Source organism: Lycorma delicatula, chromosome 4 (genome assembly GCF_047948215.1).
Source record: "Lycorma delicatula isolate Av1 chromosome 4, ASM4794821v1, whole genome shotgun sequence".
Lineage (NCBI taxonomy): Eukaryota > Metazoa > Arthropoda > Insecta > Hemiptera > Fulgoridae > Lycorma > Lycorma delicatula.
In genome coordinates, this window is record NC_134458.1 from 9,196,223 (window position 1) to 9,223,193 (window position 26,971).

The following is a 26,971-nucleotide window of genomic DNA, read 5'->3' on the forward strand; positions in this document are numbered from 1 at the left end:
AGGATAAAACAGGTCCTAGAACTGTAACTCCAGTAATTTTTAAGATATCTGATGTAAAACACAAAATTTGGTGTCAAAAAAATAGTTTTTTTAGGTTTGCAGTGTAATATCATTGTTAAATGACTAATAAATGTGAAAGATTTAGCAACAAAACTTGTAGAGAATTTAATTCTGAGGAAATTAATGTAAATACAGCTAATAAAAAGTAAATAAAAACTTTTAAAAATTGTCTTTTTATTGAAGCAAAACAGATGAAAAATAAGACAGAAAATCATATTATTCTGACCTAATGAACATTATTCGTAATATGGCAAAACAAAAAAATAAAATATATGAAATGATAAATGGTAACACAATAACAAACCTCAGAGTTATAGTAATTGTTTGAAATTCCCTCCTTCACAATGTAAACAGTACTCTACCCGATGTAACAAATTCTGGTGGCTTTCTGTATTGTCTAAGAATCATTTCATATAAATTCAATGGTATTTTAATGAGTAATTCTTAAGTATTAACTTTTTGTTGATGTACTATCTTTTTCATACGGCCAAATGAAATAATCTAGTGGTGTAAAGTCAGTTGATTATGGTAGCCAATCAATTGGTCCACCACATCAAATTCAGTTTAAGAAATTAGCATTGAAATGATTTCTAGCTACTAAAGAAATAGGTGGCATTTATTTACCAATAAATGCTTAATCACTGTGATCAATATTTTAAAAAAAATTATTATTTATGTGCATTTATTTAAAATTTGGTTAAATCAGTTGAATTTTTATTTATTCAAACATAGATAAATTGAAATACATTTTTTTCAATTTTAAAATAACAGTCCCTAAGAATCTAAATTGCTGGAGATGCCTTTAAAATAACAGTCTTTTAAAGTTTAAATCATGGAATTGTCTTACCTTTAATTTTTAAAATACGTTGACAGTATTTTTTGCTTGTACGATATTTGATCAGTTTCTCTAAACCAATAATAGTTACCCATCATTCCAGGATTCCATCTTCCTTGGTACCAATGCTCCATGATTAGAATATCCTCACGGAAACGTTCTCCTTGCTCATTGCTGACAGAGCCCAAATTTTCAGGAAAAAATCTAGGTGGAAGTGTAGGAAATGAATTTTTAATGACATCCTACATCCTAAATGTTTGTAGTTTTCTAACAGCTTACTAACAAAAAAAAACATATTTTCATTTTTTCTGTTGCCTAAAAAACTACCAACAACATTTTTGAAGGACTTCCATGCAGCTAGTTCACATTTGCCAAGTTAATCGTCAAAAGTTATAATCCTTAAGCAGTTTCTTGACTTGTGGGCCAATAAATATATCCTGCAGCTTACCATCACTCAATTTAGGAAAACTTATTCTTAAATGATTCAATTTTAGTCCATCTCTGTCTACTGCCTTTACAAAAATTTTCATGAGTCTGAGTTTTATGTGTAGTGGTGATATTATGATTTTATCACTTTCAATTTATAATAAATGCCTTACTTTTTTTTACCGGCCCCAAAGTTCTGCCACAATGGCCAGTTCTTTACTTGATAATGACTTTTTGTATTACGATTATCCCAAAGACAAAGAAAACAACAATATTTTGTAAACTCACCTTGTAAACCAAGAAGTAATGCAACTTTTAGATCACTGCAAACTTGCCACAGATGCTCTTTGTATTTTATTGCTTCTAATATTGATGCTATAGTTTCATACATTTCTTTCATGTCGACTGCATGAGCTAATGGAATGGATGGCTGTTTGTTACTACTATGCAATAAAACTGATTTCATACTAGCTTTAGAAGAGTCAATAAAAAGATGTCATTATTCAGGAATACTCTGAATTCATCAGGCCACTGACATCATTACAAACCCAGAATGAATTGTTCATAGAAAATAAGTTGAAAGAGTTTTACTTCATGCTCTAAACGAAGTAACTTTTATTTTTTCTGCTAAAAGATTCCACTGTTGCAGTTAGAATCTGAAAGTTCAGCTTGCTGCTTTGATAAGTTTAAATTGCGAACTAAATCATTAAGTTCATGTTGTTGAATTAAATGAGATTTCTCATCATATACAGGAAGAAATTCTTCAATATGCTCTACTTTATCTGCTTCATTTTTAGATTGTTTTAGCAATGTCAGGTTAGATGGTGGTACATGTACAGGTAATTACTCTCCATGTAGTACTGACTTTAGAGCTGAGAATACATCTGCATATTTTATGAACTTTCTACTTTTGAATAAAAATCCAAATATATTTGTCATACAAAAGTGTCAGTCAGTGAAGAGGTCCTAAGGCTCAAGCCAAACCATCGGTACAGCAAATGGCATGGTTTATCGTTTCCCCTTTAACCATTCAGTTAGTTACTGAGCACGATTAGCAAATAACATGAGGCACCCAGATTTTATCTTGATCCCAGAGCGCACAATCAAAATAAAATTTATAAACTGTTTTTATCAATTCAGAAATAGTCTTTCTTTGAGATTTAGGTGTAAATTTACTACAGACAACAAAAATTGTCTGGATGATTTGAACATCTGGTTTGATCTGCAAACTTCTGCAGAAGCCATTGTAGCAAATAAAAACGAGAAAAATCATTTTTGTATTATAAAGTAAATAATTTACTTTTGTAAATAAAATTGATGAAAATAAAGCAGAACACTAATACACTGTGTGAAACACAACACATAATATAAACAAATGAAGCTAAAGTGAATAAAATTTTAAGCTCTGAAGTAGGCAAAAGATGTCTGTATGATATACAGACATGTTTGTACATGTCTACTTCTCATGATATAGTGTACATATTAAGTATGTATGCATATCGTTTAAAAGTAAAAATACAGAAACTATTCTTAATTGTAACCAGTAGTTGATCAAAATCAGTTTATTATAAAAATTGTTCAGAAATTTACAATTTACATATAACCTGTACATGGTAACACAATTTCAATAGCGTATTTGAAATCAGCTCCCAAATTACAGTGAGAAAAGTTGTGTAACATGTTAGATACAAATTTTGTGTTAACTAGTGTTAGTTTTCAAGAAATGCAGGTATGCATCTCCTGTAAGGTTTTTATTGAAAACAAATGGCAAAGATTTAGAAATCAACTTGTCGACTGCAAAGCTTACCCTGGAGCAGACATTGATAGCAACCATAATTTAGTGATAATTCAATGTAGACTGGGGTTGAAAATCCTGAAGAAAAGGTGTCAGATGAATCGGTGGAATTTAGAAAAACTTGAGGAAGAGGAGGTAAAGAAGGTTTTTTAGGAGGACATCACAAGAGGTCTAAGTAAAACAGATAAGGTAGAAAATGTAGAAGAATGGGAGAATGTTAAAAAGGAAATTCTTAAATCAGCAGAAGCGAACTTAGGCGGAACAAAGAGAACTGGTAGAAAATCTTGAATTTTAGAGGATATATTGCAGCTGATGGATGAACGTAGAAAATATAAGAATGCTAGTGATGAAGAAAGTAAAAGGAACTATCGACAATTAAGAAATACTATAATCAGGAAGTGCAAACTAGCAAAAGAAGAGTGGATTAAAGAAAAGTGTTTAGAAGTGGGAAGAGAAATGAACATTGGTAAAATAGACTGAGCATACAGGAAAGTTAAGGAAAATTTTGGGGTACATAAATTAAAATCTAATAATGTGTTAAACAAAGATGGTACACCGATTTATAGTATGAAAGGAAAAGTCGATAGGTGGGTGGAATATACTGAAAAATACGGAGGAAATGAATTAGAAAATGGTGTTATAGAGGAAGAAGAGGAAGTTGAAGAGGATGAAAGGGGAAGTTCCAACAGACTTCAAAAAGAGTGTTATAGTCATGATACCAAAGAAAGCAGGAGCAGATAAATGTGAAGAATACAGAACAATTAGCTTAACTAGTCATGCATCAAAAATCTTAACTAGAATTCTGTACAGAAGAATTGAGATTAGAGTGGAAGAAGTGTTGGGATAAGACCAATTTGGTCTCAGAAAAAATATAGGGACAAGAAAGCAATTTTAGTGCTCAGATTAATAGTAGACGGAAGATTAAAGAAAAACAAATACATAACATACTTTGCATTTATAAACCTGGAAAAGGCATTCAATATGTAGAATGGAATAAAATGTTCAGAATTAAAAAAAAAATTAGGGTTCAAATACACAAATAGAAAAAGAATTGCTAACATTTACAGGAACCAAACAGCAACAGTAATAATTGAAGAACATAAGAAAGAAATTGTAATAAAAAAGGGAGTCTAACAAGTTTGTTCCATATCCCCGTTACTTTTTAATCTTTACATAGAACTAACAGTTAATGATGTTAAAGAACAATTGAGATTCGGAGTAACAGTACAAGGTGAAAAGATAAAGATGCTATGATTTGCTGATGATATAGTAATTCTAGCTGAAAGTAAAAAAGATTTATAAGAAACAATGAACGGCATGGATGAAGTCCTACACAAGAACTACCGCATGAAAATAAACAAGAACAAAACGAAAGTAATGAAATGTAGTACAAATAACAAAGATGGACCACTGAATGTAAAAATACGAAGAGAAAAGATTATGAAGGTATAAGAATTTTGTTATTTGGGATCTAAAATTACTAAAGATGGGTGAAGCAGGAGCTATATAAAATGCTGTATATCACAGGCGAAATGAGCCTTCAGCCAGAAATATAATTTGTTCATATCAAAAATTAATTTAAACATCAGGAAAAGATTTTTGAAAGTATATGTTTGGAGCGTAGTTTTATATGGAAATGAAACTTGGACGATTGGAGTACGTGAGAAGAAATTATTAGAAGCTTTTGAAATGTGGTGCTACGGGAGAATGTTATAAATCAGATGGGTGGATAAAGTGAAAAATGAAGAGGTGTTGCAGTAAATTGAAGAAAGAACCATTTGGAAAAATATAGTTAAAAGAAGAGACAGACTTATAGGTCACATGTTAAGGCATCCCGGAATAGTCGCTTTAATATTGGAGGGACAGGTAGAAGGAAAAAATTGTGCAGGCAGGCAACATTTGGAATATGTAAAACAAATTGTTAGGGATGTAGGGGGTATAACTGAAATGAAACAACTAGCACCAGACAGGGAATCTTAGAGAGCTGCATCAAACCAGTTAAATGACTGAAGACAAAAAAAAAGTAACAAACATTTCAATTCAGTTTTTTATCATTTCATTTTACCTGTGTAAATTATTGAATATGCACAGCTAAAATATTGTTTTATAAATTTTGTTTCTTTTAAAATTATTTTCAGTAATTGGCATTTTTGTTTTTAAAAAGAATGTTTATTAGGTACAGAAAGAATAATACGATTGATTATCTATCTATTTTTCGTCTGTTTTGCTTCAATAAAAAAACCAATTTTTAAACATTTTTATTGGCTGTATTTTCATTATTTTCCTCAAAATTAAATTTTCTACAAGTTTTGTTACCAAATCTTCCAGATTTATTAGTCATTTAACAAAGCTACTGTACTACAAACCTAAAAAAACCTTGTTTTATGACACCAAATTTTGTTTTTTACATAGAATATCTTAAAAATTACTAAAGTAACAGTGCTAGGACCTGTTTTATCCTATTTCCCAGCTCAAATTACATAAGAAACTACCAACTTTACTCCTTAATTCTGGCCCCAAAAATTATAGTGGGGCTTCTTTTTATTAGAAGAGCTGAAATCCAGGCATAATGTTTTGCTAGCCATAACTCAAAAACTAAGTGTTTCTAGACGTATGTTTAGATGAACTTTTTTCATTATTTTCACAAGCAGAACATGTCCTGAAAGTTTCTCGTATGACACCTGTATAAAACAAAAAAAAATTTTCCCACAGCTCTAATATAATCTTATTATCTAAATAATAAATTTTAGAGATTTACGATACTGTTTTAAAAAATACTACATGAAAAATGCATTATTATTTTTTTTTTACACATGATGGCAGAATTTGAATATTAATTCCCACTTATATAATTTTATAAATTTATTTAAAAAATGAAATATTATACCATTTATTAAAGAAAAAATGTAGTCAAATAAAAATTGTTATAATAAAATACTTCAGCACATTGTTCAAACACATTGATACATGACCAATGTCTTACATCTCAGGTCAAATCAATCTCAAATCAATTACAAAGTACCCATTATAAATCATCATGATGAAGCATTATCATAATAAAAAATATATTTTTAAAAGCAACTAACATAAAAAAAAATAAGTTGAACAAACATTTTTTAATAAATTTCTTCTTCATTAACTAGCATTTATGGTTATATGGTCATTAGCCATTACAATGTCAACAGGATATAAGGAAACTGCAGCCATCAATAATTAGTTTTGGCAGGTTATAGTAATTAATTTATAAAATTTGACTTCTGTCAAAGGAATTTTATCTTAAGTTCAAATCCTTCAAGTTTAGGAGGCTACTCCCAGGGACAAGAACAATCAATTCAACTGGGAACAACTAAATATATAATTATTAACTATATTAAAACAGAAACCTCAAAGCAACTGTAACTGGGTCTGTAATTGCTAGGGTTAATAAATAATCTCTTATAACAGGTGTTAACATTTTTTAGCTGTGTCTCACTCTTTCTCTCTCTATGAGTGATACTACGAAATACCATCAAAACAAACATAAGACAAAAAGTAAGGTGAATAAATAAATGATTGATACATATGCAAAATTCATCTCAACAAAAGTAATTTGAAACTAGGATAATAACTTACAATGTCAGCAAATTGTTTAGCCCCCAGAATGCACCATCCTGAAGCAAACTAATATTATTGTATCGTATTTTTAAAACAGTCAAACTCTTAAGTCCTGTGAAAGCTAAACCTATAATTACAGTCAAATGGTTACGACTTAATTCTCTGAAACAAAAACATTACAATGAAAAATTTTCCATTGGTGAAGATTAGCAGAGATGAATAACTAACATTTTTAAATTTAGATTTCTTCTTTCTTTTATTTTTGTTTTTCTTGTTCTTCTTATATTGTACATAAATAGATTTAAAGAAGAAATATACTCTACACAAAAGTAATAACAGAGAAAAACAAATTAAGAAAAATTTAATTTGACTTATTCATGGACTTACCATTTCATTGGTTTATTTTTGTTAATCTGCACTTTTTTTGTAAATTTAAATTAAAAAATGTATTAATAAAGTGTTTTTAATTCTTAAATTAATATTATTTGAATCTTTTTCTTTTGTACTATGTGTATTTTTTCAAGTGTATATGTAAAAACACAATTAAATTACCAGACATAAAGACAGCAAATGCTATATTCAGTGTTTATAAAAGTCAAACTGCATAATAATATACAATTCACTGTTTTATTATTATTTTTGAACTATCTTTAATAAATAAAACTGCACAAATAGAATGTCAGCAAAATGAATCACTGATTTTTGAATAACATAAAGATATTTCAGACCATTTACAACTGAAGAGATAAAAAACTAAAGAATAGAAATTGGTAAAAAAAAGGGGGGATTTGCACAATCATTACTGTATCTTCATAACTGCTTAAGCTAGAACCATGAAATTTTGTAGAAATACTCCTTATAAGTTATAGATAACAAAAAAAACAGGCAATTTTGTTAATTCAAAATGGCAAAACCCAGACTTCTGGAAAATTCTAATTCCTTAACTGTTGGAGACATTAAATTGGAACTCTTTTTAATTGATTACCAGGCCAGAAACTAAATTTTTGATATCAAAAGTAAATTCTGTAAATTTCATAACATTATAAGTTTTAAATAAAATACCCACTGAAAGTGTCTTTTCTTGTCTACTGTATTCTCCTAATCTGATATACTTTCAGTCTACTAGGTAGGTTTGTACATATTTATTTTAACCAATATAATTTTATATTAGTCTGATACAATTTATGGCATTTTATAAACGATATAGAATTATAAACACAATAAATATTAGTCAACATTGCTTTGCTGCATGACTACTAGCTGTCATGCATCAGTGAAAGAACAATTACATGAGCCAAAAGAGGTAAGGCAAAGTGAAATACAATGTAATCTCTTTTGATTTTTATGTAACTACAGTAAAAAAAACAAAAAAAAAAACAGACTCACATTTTAATGGTTGATGAACTAGAGATTTTATTAGATTATAATCTTTACACTAAGGAGCTGTGAGAACACTGAAGACCAAGAAAGGCTAATTTCAGCACAAAAAGGAGCAAGACAAGAATGCAGTCTATCTGTACAGTTTCTCAACTTGTTTGTCTAGTAAAGAATTTCAAGAAAAAATTTGGGTAGAGTAAAAATGAAATAAAATATTAATATCAGCTAGTAATATTTAAAAAGGAGTAAATATATTTAAGAGTAGGTATATACTGATGGTATGAATGATTATTGCTAAATAAAAATTAAATATAAACATAAGTAAAGGTAAAACAAATGTAATGAAATGTGACAAAAAGGAAGTTAGTTAATAAGACATGAAACATTAAGATAGAGGATAAAATACACCAAAGTAAAAAATATTTACTGAAACCAGTTTTATTTTAATATTTAGTGAAATCACACTTTTAAAACAATGTAAAGAAGCTATCAAAATAAAGTTAACAGAAGAAAGAAGTACTTTGATTCAGAAATTATCAAACAAAGATTTAAGAACTGAAAAGAGATTTTTAAAATATTTTTATGCAGTATAGTGTTTTATGGCAATGAAAAATGAGAGTAGAAAACCCAAAAAGATAAAAGACAGAAGTGGCTTTTGAAATGCGGTGTTACAGTAAAAATTCAATTTTAAAATATAAATGTCCTTATTAAGTTAAAAATATAAAGGTTTCCGATGAATCCAATAAGAAAAAAACCTTGTGAGAATTTTATTAAAAAAAAAAAAAAAACTAGATAGCTGGAAGAAATCAAGAATCTAAGGCATCCTCAATTGACAAATTTGTTTCTGCAAGGTAAAACTGTTACAAGACTAACACAGTAAGTAAATACAGTGAAATTAAAAGGAATGGAGAAATACACCAAATTAATGGTGAAAAAACTTGTGTACAGTGGTTTATCAGACTACATAAATCAAAAGACTTCATTATTCACAACAAAAACAAAATGACCAAATATCATTTCTAAAGTTCACAAAGTACTTACAAAATTTTAAGATTAGTAACATTAGTAAAAGTATCTTTATTTAAAGCTGTCAAATTATTTCTATTTAATTTCAAATCATTTAATGATACTAGTCCGTTCAAACTTCCATTTTCTATTTTTGCTATATTGTTATTATTAAGATTTCTGAAAAATAAAAAACAAAACAAATTAATAAGAAAATGTTCATAAAATAATAAGCAAACACTTTTGAATGGATTCATTGTACATTTCATAATATACAGGAAAATAAAAAAAAAAATTCTGAACAAACATTTTAATGTTTAATAAAATAATGCATACCCTTTTATAATAAAATAAGATATACATTAATCTCCCACTAGTCTCAGTGAAACAATACGGGTATGTTCTATGAATTGCACTTATGTTGACATAATATTAGGTTTTCAGCTTTTATCCAATTTTTCTATTTTCTGTTGAAACATTATTGTGAGTCTGTATAAATCCTGTTTAATACAGTGAACATCCTGAAATAAATCTTTATGCATAGAACTAACAATATATAATGAACTTTCTGATGTAAGGAAATGATTCTTTGGTGTTCCCTGATGGGAATTTAAACTGATCTTGATTACCCAGTTTGTCAGCTCTTTTTATGATGTTACATAAAAATAATACTTTTTTTAACAATTAATCCGATACCTTGGGCAAACTGAAATGCAATAATATGGGTTTGTTACGGTTGCTATAGACAGGTTTATAACAAGTTTTTTGTCATTTTAACTCTTTGGTGGTAGGAATTTAATAGCTTTACTTTTCTAATACTGTAACTATAGTTTTTAGAAGCTGTAGGGTGGTTTCATTGGTGTGGAAGTACATTCTTCTATACAGGTGTATCACAAAGTTCTCCTGGGATTTTCATAACCATTCTACTTGTGAAAATAATGGAAAAAGTTCATATAAACTAAAAAGCTTCGTTTGCAAGTTACAGCTAGTGAAAGATTTTGCTTGGATTTCAGCTACCCTGGAAAAATGAAGTAGTACTGAAATTTTTAGGATGTTAAGGGGCAGAATTGGTAATTTCTTATGGTTTTTACTTGAAAATTGAATAAAAAGGTCCCAGGACCGTATCTGCAGTGGTTTTTGAGATATCTGAGTGAAAACCAATATATTGAGGTAAAAACACCCTGCCTTTTATGTCTGACATACAATAACATTGTTAAATGGGTAATAAACATACAAAACTTTTAAAACAACACTAGTAGAGAATTTAATTATGAACAAAATGGTGTAAGATAGTTGAATAAAACAAAGAAAAGTTAGAAAAATTCAAATTTCCAACAACACTATTGTTGGTAAGTTGAACCTTTATTGTTTTTATAGTTTATATAAAATACCATCAGTGGTATGCTAAGAAAATTTAAATTCAAATTTTGTTTAGAAACAGTACATTATTATATTTGTCAGAAAATTAATGTCCCAGAGTTTATTATCAATTGTAGCAGTCCAGTCACCTTGCCACTTTGCTCAAAGAGTGTGTTTTACACAATTAATAAAATCGCATGTAGTAACATGAGTGGTGAAGGATGTTTGACTACATGCGTCTTTAGCAGCGGAATCTGCACTTCATTGCCTACAATTCCCACATGGCTAGGGATCCAACAGAAAATCACTTGTGTTGCGATGCTTCAACTCAGTGATTGCATTATAGATTTTTGTGACAAAGGATGTCTAAAGTACAAATCTTCTAAAGCTTGGAGTACACTATATGAGTCGCTGCAGATAAGGATATGACGGTATTTTGGGTTAATGATATTCAAAGCGTTATTGATAGCGTACAGTTCAGCAGTAAATACACTTGTAATATTAGGTAGACCAAACATATAGGTTCTGCTATTAACAAATGCGTATCCAATGTTATCATTCTGTTTCAATCCACCTGCGTATACAATTGTGTCTGGATATATCTTGGAGACAATATGGTGAAACATTTGCTGAAAGACGATAGGTGGTGTTGATTCTTCATTGTATATGGTAAGGTCAAAAATAAAATTTATAAGGTTGATTCTCCACGAAGGATATGTTGGAAAAACAGAAGGTAAGTCAACATTTAAAAGGTGTAGTAAACGCTGGGCATGAACACCCATAGGTGCAGTATAGAGTGGATGGTCTTTATAACTTTGATTAAGATTCGTAAGGAAGCATTAAAAGCCAGGTGATTTGGCTGCCCTCTAAGACAGGCAAAGTAAAATGCTAGAAGTTGGTCACATTTATCCCTAAGTGATGGTTCATCACACTCAAAAAGTATGCAAGTAACAGGGACCTTTAGCAAGACGACGAGAAGCATGAGGTACAGTATTTAATATCTTCAGCGCTGTTGTTGATGCGCTGAAGAGTAGGCGACACAACCATAATCTAAACAGGAACGAACTAAGGAATAATAAAATCGCAACATACATGACCAATTGGCTCCCCAACTGGTGTTCCTAAAGTCTTGCAGCATATCAAGAAGTTTGGAACATTTTGTTTTTAATTGTTTGATGTGTATGAACCATGTAAAATAGCTGTCAAAAAATAAACCTAAAAACTTATCAGGAGAGATAGAAATTAACTCTGTTAGAAAGATTTATGGTATAAAAGGGTCTCACAGGCGAGAAAAGACTACACCTTTTTGTTTTCTCAGGTGAAAGGTGAAGCCAGTAACCTTGGACCAAGCTTCAAGGTGAGATATAATGTTCTGTAGTAGTCTCTCCGCTGTGGCAGTTGAATGAGACACAATATAAATAACAGATAAAGAACATGAAACAGGTAGCTGTACACATTCAGCAATACTGTTGGTGGCTATAGCAAACAAGGTGGCACTTAATAAACCTCCTTGAGGCATTCATTCTCCAAGGTGATGTTACCCAATAAAGTCTCCAACACAAACATGGAAAGTTCGGTCATTTAAAAAACCCCTAATAAATGCAAGCATATTGCCCTTGACTTCCCATTCTTTAAGAGTGTTTAGAATACCACATTGCCAGGCCATGTTATACGCCTTGCTGATATCAAACAAGATAGCAATGAGGCGCTGGCAGAGTAGGGAAGCGTTTTGAATAGCTGCTTCCAGTGACACTAAATGGTCAATGGAAGGTCTTTCTTGGCAGAAACCACACTGTTGTGGAGATAAAAGGCCATGGCTCTCTATGTATCATGTAAGCCTGTGGTTCACCATTCTCTTCATCACTTTGCATAAAACACTTGTCAAGGAGGTAGGGTGGTAACTTGAGGGGCATGCTTTGCCTTCATCAGATTTAAGTAGTGGTACGACAATAGCTTCTGATCAGACTGGCGGGAAGACTTGTGCGGTGAATAATCCATTATAAATATACAGTAGGTGTCATAGCATCGAATTGGGAAGGTGCGAGAGCAAACTGAGACGAATGTGTCAGGTCCACAGGGGAGGTGTCACTTGAGTTTTCAAGTGTGTGTGACAACTCATTAATGTAAATGCAGCATTTACTTCACCAACCGAATCACCAACATTTAACGATAACACTTCCATCTTTATCTTGTACCTCTGAAATTTGTTAGTGTATGATGAAGTGAGAGATACCAGGCAGAAAGAATCTGCTAAGGTAGTTGCCACTGCAAAAGATAATGAAAGTTCTCCTTCATAAATGAGCCTGAGAATGGACTGCTTCAGTAATCTGCAAATTGCATAAAGCTTCTTCCACACAGTAGATGTAGGAGTAGTACGTGAAATGGTGTTTACATATTTCATCTATGACTTCTTCTTAGTATCCAAGACTACCCAACGGCATACCATTCTAACCTTTCGATAAAAATTAAAATGTTTATTTGTAGGCCTGCGGTTAAATCTGTGCAGTGCCTGCCGTGGTTTCCTAATAACATTTTGGCAGTCATCAATCCACTAAGAAATGGATGGATGTCTAGGGTTTCCAGATGTTTGTGGGATATATCTATTAACATTCTCAAGTATCAGGGATGTAAAAGAGGTAAGTTGCTGCACCATCGTCAGTCATACTGAGTTGGGAAGGCTTGATGGTAATCATTCCAATCAGCTTTTGCAACAATCCATTTCCGTGGCCTATTGTTCACCTCGTGGTCAACTCCAAAAGCAATAATAATTAGCCTGTGGTCAATGCTGTAAAAGTTGTCACAAACAAACTAATTAAGACAAGGGAGTAAACTCAGTGAGCATAAGGAGAGGTTAATGTTGGACAGTATATGAAATGATAAGGATATGAATGTGTATGATCCATCATTCAGTAGGCAGAGATCTAAGTCTTGTCTCACTCAGTTTCTCATACTTCCTCAAGAGGAACAGAAAGATGAGCCCACATGAAATTCAGTGGACATTAAAGTCTCCAGAATCTGTGTGAGGAAATTTGATGTGCCTAGAGCGTTGAACTAAGAGTTCAGTGAGAGGCAGAAACTGCAGATATGCAATTTAAAGGGGAGAGAGATTTTTACAGCAACAACAAAAATGAGGGTAGCTAGTGATATCCTTGTAGCAGACACCTCATTCAACATGAAAATATCAACTCCATCACTCCTCTACTGTCTACAAGACAGTCGTATCTCCTACAGAAATAGCCAGCGAGTGTTACTGCATTTTGTTGTAGTAGATGCATTTCTTGGAAGCACATTATTAACGGTTCATGTGCGCGCATCAATACTCTAACATCTTCAATATGGGACCAAAGAGCTCTAATGTTCCTCTGAATAATGCTCATAAATAGTTATAGATACAGAAATACAGATAAATATATCAAAAAAATTAGTTGTAGGCGATACGGTTTTTCTTTTTTGATTTTAAAAAACTGATGCCCTGGGATCAGGCGGTTTCTCAATCATATCCTCCAGTACACGAGGTGATGTAAGGGAAGATTTTGAAAAATGGCAAGTAGCAGACAACATCCTGGAGGGGGTGGTTGTGTGGCCTCCCTTAATAAGGAGTTTATTTGGTGGCTTACTGCCAGTGGAATTTACTCCTGCCTGTACAGGTAAAATTTTTGGGACAGGAACTTTAAGAGGGATTCTGCTAGTGTTAGTTTCACTAGCTGCAACTACCAACTTCTTATTCATCTTCGTTAGCTCAAAAATAGTTGCAGTAAGTGAAGCAACCTAATCAGATATCTGAACAAGCTTTTTCAGCTCATTCCAGGATCCATGCTGTTGGTTACCTGTATTTGCAGGGGCTTTAACTGATGTAGCGATGGCAAAAGAAACATCTGGTTTAACCAGGTTATGAGAATTTTTTATCTTTTTATATTCTCTTCATTCAGCTGGGGAAGAAAATTTCTGCTGTGTACAGATTTTGAGAACTGCCTTCTCTTCTTTAAAAGTTGAGCAATCTTTGAAGCAAGCTGAATGTGATCTACTGCAGTTCGCACACTTTTCATCTTCTTGGCAGTTAGTGTCATTGTAACCTTCCTTAGCACATCGTACACATATCTCAGTTTTCAGGCAAGATGTTGTGTGGCCATATGCTTGACATTTGAAACATCGCTGTGGGTTAGGAATGAAAGGTTGTACTCGAACTGACAGGTAACTAACTTTTATTTTTTTTAGTGATACTGGAAGGCTGAAAGTCAATATATGAGAAGGTGTTGGTTCTTCCACTCTGCTCTGCAGTTTCATTATTCGCTTAACATCAACAACTTCTTGGGGATGAAGCTCATCAGTATTTTCCATAATATTCATATCCAGAAGGTCAAAAAATTACCACCTTGGATTGTATTCAATGTTTTGTGGCACACCTCGCTTATGTTTATACCACCCATATTAGTAAGTGGTAAAAGAGATCAACTGCTCATCATTATATGTTTCAATTAGAATCAATGTATCTTGCAATTTCCTGATGTTCTTCGAGGAATTGCTTGAACCCATTATGACTTTATTAATCAGGAAAAGCGAGACCTTATGAAGGGAGCCACTTTCCTGTTTATTTTGAAGAACAACAAATCTGATGTTCTTGTATTGGAAACTTGATTTGTCACCATTTAAATTGACACTTTGTTCAGAACTATCCTCATCAGATAATATTGAGCGAGGCCTTTTCAAAAGACTAAAGTTGGTGGTTTTTCAGATGGACCACCAACCACCATATGAGTTTTTTGAGGACTTGTAATTTTGATCCCACAAGTACCAGATATAACAGACCACTCCAGCAGAGCGCACAAGTACTGGAGCTAGAGTTAAATACTTCTGGGTTTGCCCAGCTGCTCAGACGACATTGTCAGAGACTTAGAGCAATTCACCCATTGCCATGACAGTTTCCACCACGAGTTACGGTTGTGTTTTGTAAGATGTCGTAACACCACCGAGTGCAAATTAAGAAGAAATAGTGTAGGATGTTGTTGTGTAAAGGTATATGTTGTAATGTGTGTAGTGTTCTTGGTGTAATGTATGGTTCAGCAGCTCTGTGTGTAGTGGAAGAAAAGCTGCAGAGGCTAGGGACATGGGGTCACCAACTCACAAAGTCTTAAAGAGTAAGCCTCCTTATTGGGGGAAAAATTGTGTTGTTGATGGTGAAGGTTTACTGTAAATTTTAGTTTGAACGAGAACGGTATGCCATTGAAGTAATGCTGTACTTATTTACAACAGAGGAATATGAAATACATTAACTGAATTGCAGAATTCCAGATCCCAAAACAATTAGCTCAACTTTTTGTAATCTTCGGGAGATAGGTTCACTACCTAATACTAGTACAAGCTAGGAACAAACAATCTTGTTCCACCACAACGATGTTATTAATGAAATTATTATCGATTCAATTCAGTGCAGTCTAGGCATCAGTACACATCTTTCTAAGGGGACTGTGTTTCTTTCGCATTTGATGGTTTGGAGAACACTTAAAAAAAAGAAGTTTGATACTATCATAAACAGCCAGTTCAACATCTACACCAGGAGACAGTTTGCTTCACTTAGAGTTCTGGTTCTGGTGGAATACAAACTGACAACTCTAAAAGTATGTTTTGTTTACTGATGAGCCAAATTTCACTCAAGATGGCATCAACAACTTATGCAATGAACATACATGGGCAGAAGTAAATCTTCATGAGATGTTGGAGGGCAATTTTCAACACTGATTTAGTGTCAATGTATGGTGTGGCCTTCACAGTCAGCTGTTTTAACTGTTTATATTATCTGGCCGCTTTTATGCTCAGTTCTACTTACACTTTCTTCAAGAAGAATTGCTGCAGCTCCTTGAAAATGTTCCTCTAGCGGTGAGACACAAAGTATACTTCCAGCATGGTGGCACGCCTTCCTACTTCTCTTGTGCAGTTTCCATTCAGGATAGTTGAATGGATAGCTTTCAGTAGCCACAACTCACAAACGAAGCATTTTAGGACATTGTTTACATGAACTTTTTCCATTATTTTCATGAGTAGAATAAGTTATGAACTACCGGCAGAACTTCATGAAAAACCTGTTTGTTACAGTAATTTGTCTGTTTACTGTTTGCTAATCCTATGAAATGTTGCAGTAACAATTAGACAAATCAAAGACGTGAATTATTTGTACATTTAATATACTTAAGTATCCATGCACTGGCTGCACTTCTGCTTAACATATAAGATGCATCTGTCGTAATAAGATTGAAAAAAGCTTTAATTTGCATGTGCAAAAAGTAGGAAGACTGTTTTTTAAGAAAATATTTAAAAAAATAGAATTTAGACTATACGAGGTATGATCAAAAAATACGGTGAATAATTTTTTATTAAAAAAAGTAATAAGGTTACATAGAATTTGATTTAATCTCCTTCAAAGTACTGTCCTTGGCTAGCAATGCACTTATCACAACGTTGACTCCATGACTGGAGGCATTTCTGGAAGGCGTCTTTCGGAAGGGCTTTCAGCTGCTCGGTCGTGGTCCTCTCAATGTCAGCAATGGTGTCAAAACGTTTTCCTTTAAGCACAGTTTTAATTTTTGGGAAGTGCCAAAAGTCGCATGGTGCTAAATCCGGTGAGTATGGCGGATGTGGACAGACAGGAACACTTTTTTCGGCCAAAAACTTGCGAATGAGAAGCGAGGTGTGACACGGCGCGTTGTCGTGGTGAAGAAGGAAGCCATTGGTCCATTTTTCTGGTCGCTTTCTTCATATGTCGTTTCGCTTTGAGCGGATCCGTACGAGATGTCAAGGTCTTCCGATAGCTCTTGAATAGTCATTCGCCTGTTTGAATGAACCATTGTTTCCACTTTTTGCACATTTTCAACTGTTTTTGAGGTTACTGGACGTCCCGCACGCTGCTCATCTTCAAAAGACTCATTTCTGTTTTTAAATCGGTCATACCACTTGTACATAGTCTTCAAAGTTACCACATTATCACCGTACATTTCATGAGCTTCTTGGCACTCTTTTGCAACTTAAAACAAAACTTATGTTAATGTGTTGTTCAAAATCCATGTTGCCGCGACAGACACGATAAACACAACCTCACTCTAGCGGGTCTGGCAAGCTCGAACGTGTCACAACTTGTCCCTGCCTGTCTCAGTTGATCCAATATTGGACAAATTACAGCATATGGATGTAGCGTCGGCAGTTGCCGCTATATAAAAATTCATTCACCGTATTTGTTGATCAGACCTCGTAAAACAGATAGTACAGTCTTTCCTGGTGGATCCTACACATTATTCTTATAATAATGTATCTTACTAATAATAACAATATTCACAAATTTAAAAATATTGCCTTAAATTAAAAAAAAAACCCAAAAAATATGATATAAGGTAAAAAGTAAAGGCAAACAAATTTATGAAAATGTCTGCAACAAATTTTTAACTTATTACCAATGTCCTTGCATTAAGATTAAGCATCGCCTTCCCTCCTTTATATTAAAAGAAAATTATTTTAAATTCTATAATCTTATTAAAAATTAGTTACAAAAAATTTAACAGGCTGTAAAAAATATAAAATATACAGAACAGAGATTGTCAATAATATAAATAATATGTTATAAAAGGGCATAAATAAATATTATATTTACTATTCTATATATATTTATATATAATATTGTATTTTATATTTATTTTTCACAAATATACAGATATATAATATGGGCTAATGTGTGGGCAAATACTTACAATATTTCTAGGTTTGTACTGTTTGGAAACATTCCTCTCCTGATTTCTAGCAAGTGGTTACTGCTCATATCAAAACTTTTCAGAAAAGGAAGTCTTTCAAATACCTTATAATTCAATTCACCAATTTTATTATGAGATCTAAGAACAAAAATTTGGGAACACATTACAACACGAAAAATTGATACTTGTAAAATTATGCTTCAAACTGGTTTCTTATAACTAGGCAATGTTCACTCTTCATCCAACATTTAATTAATATTATTTTTTTCATTTTATGAACTCTGATATGTACAAAATAATGGTGTAAATATACATAGAAAAATGAGTAAATAAAGTTTCATTTCTTATTATATTTGAAACAGCATGAAATGTATGTGTTCACAGATGACGATCTCAACACTATTCAGCTTTCTTTCCACTTTAATTTTTTTATATACTTACACAGAATAGTTCAAATCCAAGTAATTACATACAGAGAAATCTGCCAAGATGATGAACATGTTTCGCAGTTCTGGTTTTTTGAAGAAGTGTTTACCTTTGAGAATACAATATATACACAAAGTGAATCTTACTTTTACGAAGTTATTCTTAAATAAAAAAAAAAAAAAAAAAAAAAAACGCTGACAACACAGTTTTAGGACTTTCCATCTAAAGCTGCTTTCTGGTAAAGTCATACAACTGTGACTTGTTTCTGATGCAAGGTTTATACACAACTTAATTTAAAATATTTAAATATTATAATATTTTTTCATTTATTTAATTCAAGATTCTAACTAAAGCAAGCACACTTACTGTATTTAATTTGCATTGTGTGCCAGTACTAGTGGCGATGATCGGCACTAACTAAAATAATGTCAATTTTACAACTTGCATAGAACGAATTTTGCTTGTACGTTCAGCAGACAGGTACAGCTACATGACTTAATGCACCAGGTACCAAGTCAACCGGGTGATTGAGTTTGAGACCCAGCCAGACGAGTAGCTTTTTTACACTTTAAATATTATTCATTTATTTAATTCTACTGCTCGCCTGTGATGTCACAACATAGCAGACCACTATAACAGCTGTATGTCAGTGCTACACTAGATCTCCTTGTGGTAAAAAGGGGTACTATTGATGCAATATGCCTACTTAGCCACTAGTTACATCATTTTTTGGAGTGGGAGTGTAATTTTGTAAATAAAAATATTTTGCATGTATTGTTATTTTTTAATTGTTAACAAATAAGCCCAAGAAAATTATGACCTTAATTAGGCGAAATCTCCAGATACTAGAGTAACCTTGTTCTACAGCCTCACCCCCTTGACCATTTAAGTTGAAAATTTAATGGCATCAGTGCATTATATACAGAAGTAGTCTGACCAAGTTTGGTCAAAATTGGTCCAGTAGTTCTGGAGATTCTGTACCTTAGACAGAAGGTGATTTACAGGGCAACACTGAACACACATATGTACATGAACATCCAGACAATTTCCATCCACTATTTTTGGTTCCTTAGGTGTCAAAATATCAAGATCCAGTGAAAAGCACATATGCCCAAATCGGACTGATTACAATACTTTCCTTACTAGAGCTATAACGCTAGACGGGAAAGTAAAATTAACCATTGATTAAGATGTTTACTTTAAATCAGTATTAATAGTTATTTATAAATACTATATCAGAAAAAAATTATCATACAGAAAGCAGGAAAAAACCTGTTATAGTTTTGATATCATTTTTTTGACCAAAAATCAATTAATTATCTTAATATTTAACTGGGATTATGAAAAAAAAAAGTTAAAAATTTATACTTGGCAGTAATATTAAAATTGATGCAAATAAATGTAAAAACAAAAAAATCTAGGGCCGTAATACAAGGACTGGATTTTTGGCCACCTACAGATATGAAGAACTTCAATGATTAAGGAAATGTATTTACACCATCTTTAGAGGTGGTGATGTAGCAGCCAGGGTCGAAGTGATTGCACGTGTAACAGAGACCCTTCCGGTGCCCACAAGCCTCCTGTGATGGCAAGCATGTAGTTAAGGTGCCCATGTGTTGGTGCATGGGAGAACTGAAAATGCCAGTGTGTAGGAGTCAGCGCAGAGATTGCACATCTGCTCTCTGTGAGGACATATGGTGGTTCCACTGGAGTACTGGACCGGACCTCCATGGTTGGTAGCCCTGGAGTGGGGTGACCCTGGCGGTTAGCTTTGCTACAGAAGGGACAGAAAATCATGGAAGTTGAACATTCTCCAAATGTGACAGAGGGATAACGTAAACAGCCTCATTTAGAACCACCCCTTTTGCTTGAAGCAAAACAGAGGAAGAGTTTCGAGACTGCAAGGTTAGAGAAAGCAACATACAGTATCCAGAGAGCTTTGTAAAGGAGTAGTATTTGTAAACCAAAATATTTGGTTATCAGTAGAGAGGATAGCAATTTTTTGAGGATAAGCCCTTTCCTTATCGCTTAAGAGACAAATAATTGTGCTGAAGGCCCAGTAAAGGATATCTGTAAGACCTACAACAAACTCAATGTAGAGACAGTTTATGAAAACCAGTCACAGAAGATCCTTGGGCTGAAGAAGATAGGTGAGTTTGCTGCACAATTGATCCTCACAGCACCCTCAATACTTCAAAGGGTTTTGTGTTTTGTCAGTATCTATTCAATTGCATGAAGCAGGAAATTGAAGAAGAGTTGACAACTAAAGGAATTACTGAATGCCGAAGGCTGAACACGAGAAGGAACAGCAAAGTCCTTCCATCTGCCTCTCATGTCTTAACTTATAACAAACCAACCTTGCTGGAGAAAATGCATGCAGGGATACAGAGATTGGATGTGTGAACTTTTGTACTGCAACCAATGAGATGTTTCAGGTGTCAACATTTTGCCGCACCGCTGCTCGGTGCAAAAAGCCACAAATATGCATATGTGGTGAGGAAATTCATGATACAAGAACCATGCAAATATCCTCCTACTTGTGTAAACTGCAAAAAGCCGCATTCCTGTAGATCAAGAAACTGCCCTGCTTACAAAGATGAGGTGGCTGTGCAGGAAGTCAAAACCTGCAGAAGGTCAGCTACTTTGAAGCAAAGAAGATTGTAAGCACGCAAGCCTAGAGCAATAATAACTTATGCTCAGGCTGCAGCTGCAGTTCCTGCTCCAACTGCTGTTGATACAGACCAGCTTCTCAGCAAACTTGCACCCACATTGGCCACTATGACTGAGAGAATAACTGACAATAGAATGAAGTCTCTCACTTATAAGGAATTTATAAAGCCTGTGATAATGATACATCCTCCAGAGCATAAACCGGTAATGAGCAAAAGTACATCAGACCAGACACAAACAGCTGCTAAACCAGAGGTTCCACTAAGTCTGCACAACATTATGGATGACAGTGTGAGAAAGGTGGTTGCTTTGGAGTCTTCTATGGAAGCTCCTAAGCCTCCAAAAACTGAAGTGGTTTCAAAATCATACAGGAGGGGGCCTGTTTCCCCCTGCCAGAGGCAGTTACTGGTGCAGCTTCTGTACGGGGTCTTGCAGGTTCCCACCTCACAATCGGCACCTAAACCAAGCGCCGATCCATGTCTGTCGTTGTCTGTGGCTTTGATGGCCTCTGATTTTAGAGGCCAGGAGCTGCACAGATGATGACATACTTACTGAACACGAGGCTGTTCGGAGAATGGAACAGAAGAGGAGAAAAGGATGGCCTTAAGTCAAACCTAGAGTTTAACTAATTAAAAATCATCAAGTCGATTCTTCAATGGAACATCAATTGATGTTTGTCAAACATCCATGAGCTTCAATGCTTGGTACAAGATGTAGAACCAATCTGTATATGTTTGCAAGAAACACATTTTTGCCAAAATGAAAATTTCCAAATAATATGATACAATACATTTTGGTGAGATCAACCGCCAAATATGAGTTAGAGGTGGAGTAGCTATATTAACATTGACTAGAGCTACCAACAAAGCGGTTAAAATAAACAAATCTGCAAGCAGTCGCAATAAGAAAGAAGCGTCGACTGTAGATTACTATCTTGCTTACTTGCCAATTTTGATTGGAGAAGGATGACATAGCACAATTAACCGCTCAGCTTACCCCGACTTTACTGATAGTGGGTGACTTTAATGCACATAATTTTCTTTGGGGGTCGGATCGAGTAGATCCCCATAGAAGAGAATTGGAAAAGTTCCTGGAGAATTCTGATTCCGTTATCTTAAATGACGGTTAAGGAACATTTTTCAATGCCAGAGGTGGATCGACGTCCTGTATAGATCTAGTACTTATAAGTGGATTGATAGCACCAAGGTACACCTGCCATGTTTGAGGATCTACATGGAAGCAATCATTTTCTGGTGCAAATTGTAACTGACATTACAAGAAAAAAAATGCATCCCATTTTCAAAAGATGGCTGTTTGATAATGCAGACTGGACACGCTTCACGGCTAGGACGATACTCCCTGATACAACTGGAGTTATCGAAACCGATGTCAACGCTATAACTAATACCATATGTGACTTGACATCAAGATATATTCCCAAAACATTGGAAAACTCAAGAAGCAACCCGTTCCGTGGTGAAATGATGAAATAAGTGAAGTTATTAAAAGAAAGTAAAAAAAAAAAACATGTAACGCTTTTATGAAACGTTCAATATTAGAAAACCTAATTGCCTTTAAAAATACAGGGTGTATACAAAAAAAAAGCATATGATAGATGCTAAAAAACTATCCTGGCAGCAATACGTGTCATCCATTGACAGAAATACAACTGCATCAGATGTTTGGATGAAAGCAAGGGCTGTTTGTGGGCGTTTAAACATTACTTCGATAACTTGCCTTCAATATGAAGATGAAATTAGAGATACTACAAATGAAATTGCAGAGTTACTAGCTAATCGTTTCGAAGAAGCAAGCATAACGGCAAACTATGATAAATATTTCAGAACAAAAAAACAGAACTTGAGGTTCTGCTAAATAATACAACTGAAATGAATTCATATAACGTAGCATTAAAAATAGAAGAATTTGTGAGTGTTGGAGAAAGCCGACAATACAGCTGCTGGACATGATGAAATTCATTATGTCATGATCAGGCAGCTGAATACCACTGCAAAATGTAGATTGTTAGAACTATATAATCAGAAATGGTGGATGGAATGTACCCACAACAGTGGAAAAAAGTACATATTGTTCCAGTTCCAAAGAAAGATAAAAATCTAACAGATCATAATAGTTACTGTCCTACTTCATTGACGTGTGCTACAGGAAAATATTTTGAAAAAATGATAAATAACACTTGTTTGGATTTTAGAAAAAGAAAATCTCTTATCCTTACATCAAGCAGGTTTCCGACAATCTTACTCAACTACTGATCAGATGATCAACTTAGAGAACATCATATATAACAGTTCCATCACAAGAAAACATTGTTGGAATATTTTTTGATCTGTAGAAGGCAATTGATATGATCTGGTGAAATGCTTCAAATACATGAATGGGGCACTCGTGGCAATCTGCCACTTTTACTCAGCAACTATATGAATGACCATACTTACCATGTACACGTCAACAATGAATATTCATCAGAAAAAAGGTTAGATGTAAAAATGCCCTAAACATTATTAAATATTTATCCAATATCAATTGCGGCTCAGATAAAAAAATACTACTAAGGCTGCATAAAGCATTGGTTTAATCGAAACTAGACTACGGATGCATTGTATATTCATCCGCTTGGAAGTCGCATTTTAGAAAGTTAGACGTAGTACATAACAGCGAAATAAGTACGCTACAGGCGCATTCCGTACAAGTCTGGCGACTAGTCTAATGTCGGAAGCCAGAATAATGCCACTACATTTCAGAAGAGAGGTCCTATTGCTAAGATATGCAGCAAATACATGGGCCTTTTCTACCGATATAAATAAAATACTTTCAACAATTAATGATTGTTGCATTATATAAACATTGTGCTACCTATTCCAGACCAGCAAGTATAAGTTATCAAAGACTGACAAGAAAACATGAAATTACTTTACCGAAGACATTAGCGATTTCTACAAGAGAAATACTGCCATGGCGCTTGGGATTTGGATGCTCCATATATGTAAACGGAAGCCTATTTTTGGAAACTACCAGATATGGCAAGTGTTTATAAGGCAGAACTTATTATCATACAGCAAGCTCTTTGCTAATCAGAACACTACTGTGAAGAGAGAGTGCTAATATGTTCTGACTCTCTAAGTGCACATACTGCAATTCGGAAAAAGAACATTAAGGACGTCCTTATTGCAAACATCCTGTCCATTTTGTGACTCCAGGTCATGCTGGTACTGCAGGGAATGAAAGAGCAGATGAAGCTGCCAGAAATTCCTATGTGACATTTTATAGGGAGCTGCCATAGCATCCTGGGGTGGCTGATGTGCTGCTTAACAGCAGTTCCAGTTGCCCCGGAGGTGCTTAAAAAGAAGAGAAAGAAAAGTTCTATGGATATGGGCTCCCTGGATATGAATAATATTGGTATTGTTAAAGACATTTTTTTTAATTTTTGTTTTGTGTTTTATTTATTGTTTAATTTTAATATCAGGGTCCTTTACACCCTGTAAGTGTTTATGTTTAAATGCTTCTGTGTTGATCATTTTGGTATTTTTATATAAAATGTAAATGACCCTTAAATATGACGAACCTTATGGTGATTCAAACCTTTTTTAAGAATGTGATGAGGGTTAATGACCGTGGAAGTTGATGCCAATATATAAAAAAAAATTCCATAATCACAAATGAAGCAAGTAAATGAAATGCGACATCTGTATGATGTAGTTGAAATATTGAGAGACTACTGTTATGTTATTAATGTGGCAATATGTTATGTTGTGTACGGACAAGTAGTTTGTAAGAAGACAGTAAATTTTCAGGTCTGAGTCAGAATAAGGCAAAATTTTATATTTTTCAACGTTTTATGTTATAAAATAGTTTATAGCCTTTTCTATTTTATGGAAATTATGAAGGAATATTAAATTGTCAAATTTTTTTATTGCTACTTAACAATTTAAATTTAACTTTTATAATTTACAAAAGTAAAAATAACATAACAGTATTTAGCAACTAAAATAATATAGTTCTTATTTGTAAAATTGATTCTGCTGCATTTTATACAATTCATTCATTAATTAGGCTCTACCTGTTGAATAGTTTTATGATAACTGTAATTCAGTAACTCAAAAACTAAAAATGTCTAAATAAAAAAAAAAATCATTAAAATTAATCCTGGAACTATAAAATACCATGTTTGACAATCCAAGGAGTTTTTACTATTAACAACAACCAATTACTGCTGGACCAATAATTTATTTGTTTCCAGACAATGATTAGCCACATGTAATAATAGAGAAAGTTATTCAACAGCTATTTTTTTTGTGCTGTTTAAATAAATATATATATTATATATTACATTACATATTTATATATATTTTTTTTCATCAATTTAGCTGTAATAAGTTATAAATAGTACAGAATATCCCACATCTTTATCTATCATTATCATAAACTTATTACATACTTATAAAAAACCTGCTTAAAATGATAAAAATTAAATTAATTCTATACTCTTATTTTATCATCATAATCACAAACATTGCAATCCAGATTATAATTAGTGATATTAATAACTACTTTATTATCATTATAAAATAAATTTCATGATGTTATTAATAAAGTTTACAAAGGTTCAATTTCCTTATCTGAATTAAGGAAGCTATACCTCTTGTCAAGCTTATGTATGTTACTTGATTCGACGGGAGGAAGCAATGATTCCTTGAATGAGAAATTTTAAATTCAAACTGTCCTACATCAACAACCTTATGTACAAATCATCAAATATTACAATAGTTTTTTTTAGAAAAGCCCTTCTCTCATACTACTTAATATGTACAGATTTTTAAAACTTTTTTTTTAATTGCCTGAATTTTCTGATTGGAACAGGATCTTTTATAACATAAAATCAATGCACAGTATTATAAAAGAGATTTAATAATGATTTGGAATAACTTGTACGGTAAGGTTTTGTTTAATTCTTATTATGGTTAGAACAATATGAATGTTTAAAAAGAATAATTATAATTACAAACTAAGTAATAAAACTATATAATCATAATGATAATCTGCATAGAAATTTAAACTACATTCATTCAAACCTTAAAATTAAGTTTCTTTCTTCTATGAATAATAACAACTAATAGAAACTTTTGCATGGTATGAACATTAAAAAAAAAAAAAAATTAAGTTGGCAATTTAAAATCCCAATTAACTTTTAAAATACAAAGCACTTTCAGAAGCATGCAGGAATATTACAAGTGATTTTCAATGTTCCTGTTATCTCAATGAAATTAGATCCAGGAGAGCTACCTTTTCCCTGAAAGCACCTCAGTCATTAGAACGGTTTAGTTTTTTATGTGACCTCATATATAAAATAGTGTCCCTGGCAGTTAGTTCCTCAACAAAGAAATAGCTACTGCAACGTCTACATAGCCTCACAGTTAAATCAAGGACAGTGGAGGACAAAATTCTTAATGTGTCTACTCAAGGAAGAACAATAGGGAAAGGGGTGATAAGCCTACAGGACTACTTCTCATTAAGGCAGTTAACCATCAATTTGTTATTATAACCTAATGAAACTTAGATTGTAACAGCAAATAAAGTTTTGATAAATCATATTATTTTGAATCACTGTTTAAGAATGAAAATAGAAAAAAAATTACCAGATATTAATGTTAGAGATTCTACAAAAATCAATGT

The 26,971-nt window shown here is 33.0% G+C and overlaps 1 protein-coding gene across 2 annotated transcripts in view; it reads right to left on the reverse strand.

Moving 5' to 3' along the window:
* lbk (leucine-rich repeats and immunoglobulin-like domains protein lambik) overlaps positions 1–26,971 on the reverse strand; it is a 92,637-nt gene that overhangs the window by 60,544 nt on the left and 5,122 nt on the right. For both annotated transcript variants that reach the window (XM_075362271.1, XM_075362272.1), the window contains exons 4-6: positions 18,185–18,322; positions 9,129–9,272; positions 6,729–6,872 (exon numbers count right to left, since the gene is read on the reverse strand). In XM_075362271.1, coding sequence (XP_075218386.1) covers positions 6,729–6,872; positions 9,129–9,272; positions 18,185–18,322 — 426 coding nt within the window. The remainder of the gene's footprint in view (positions 1–6,728; positions 6,873–9,128; positions 9,273–18,184; positions 18,323–26,971) is intronic.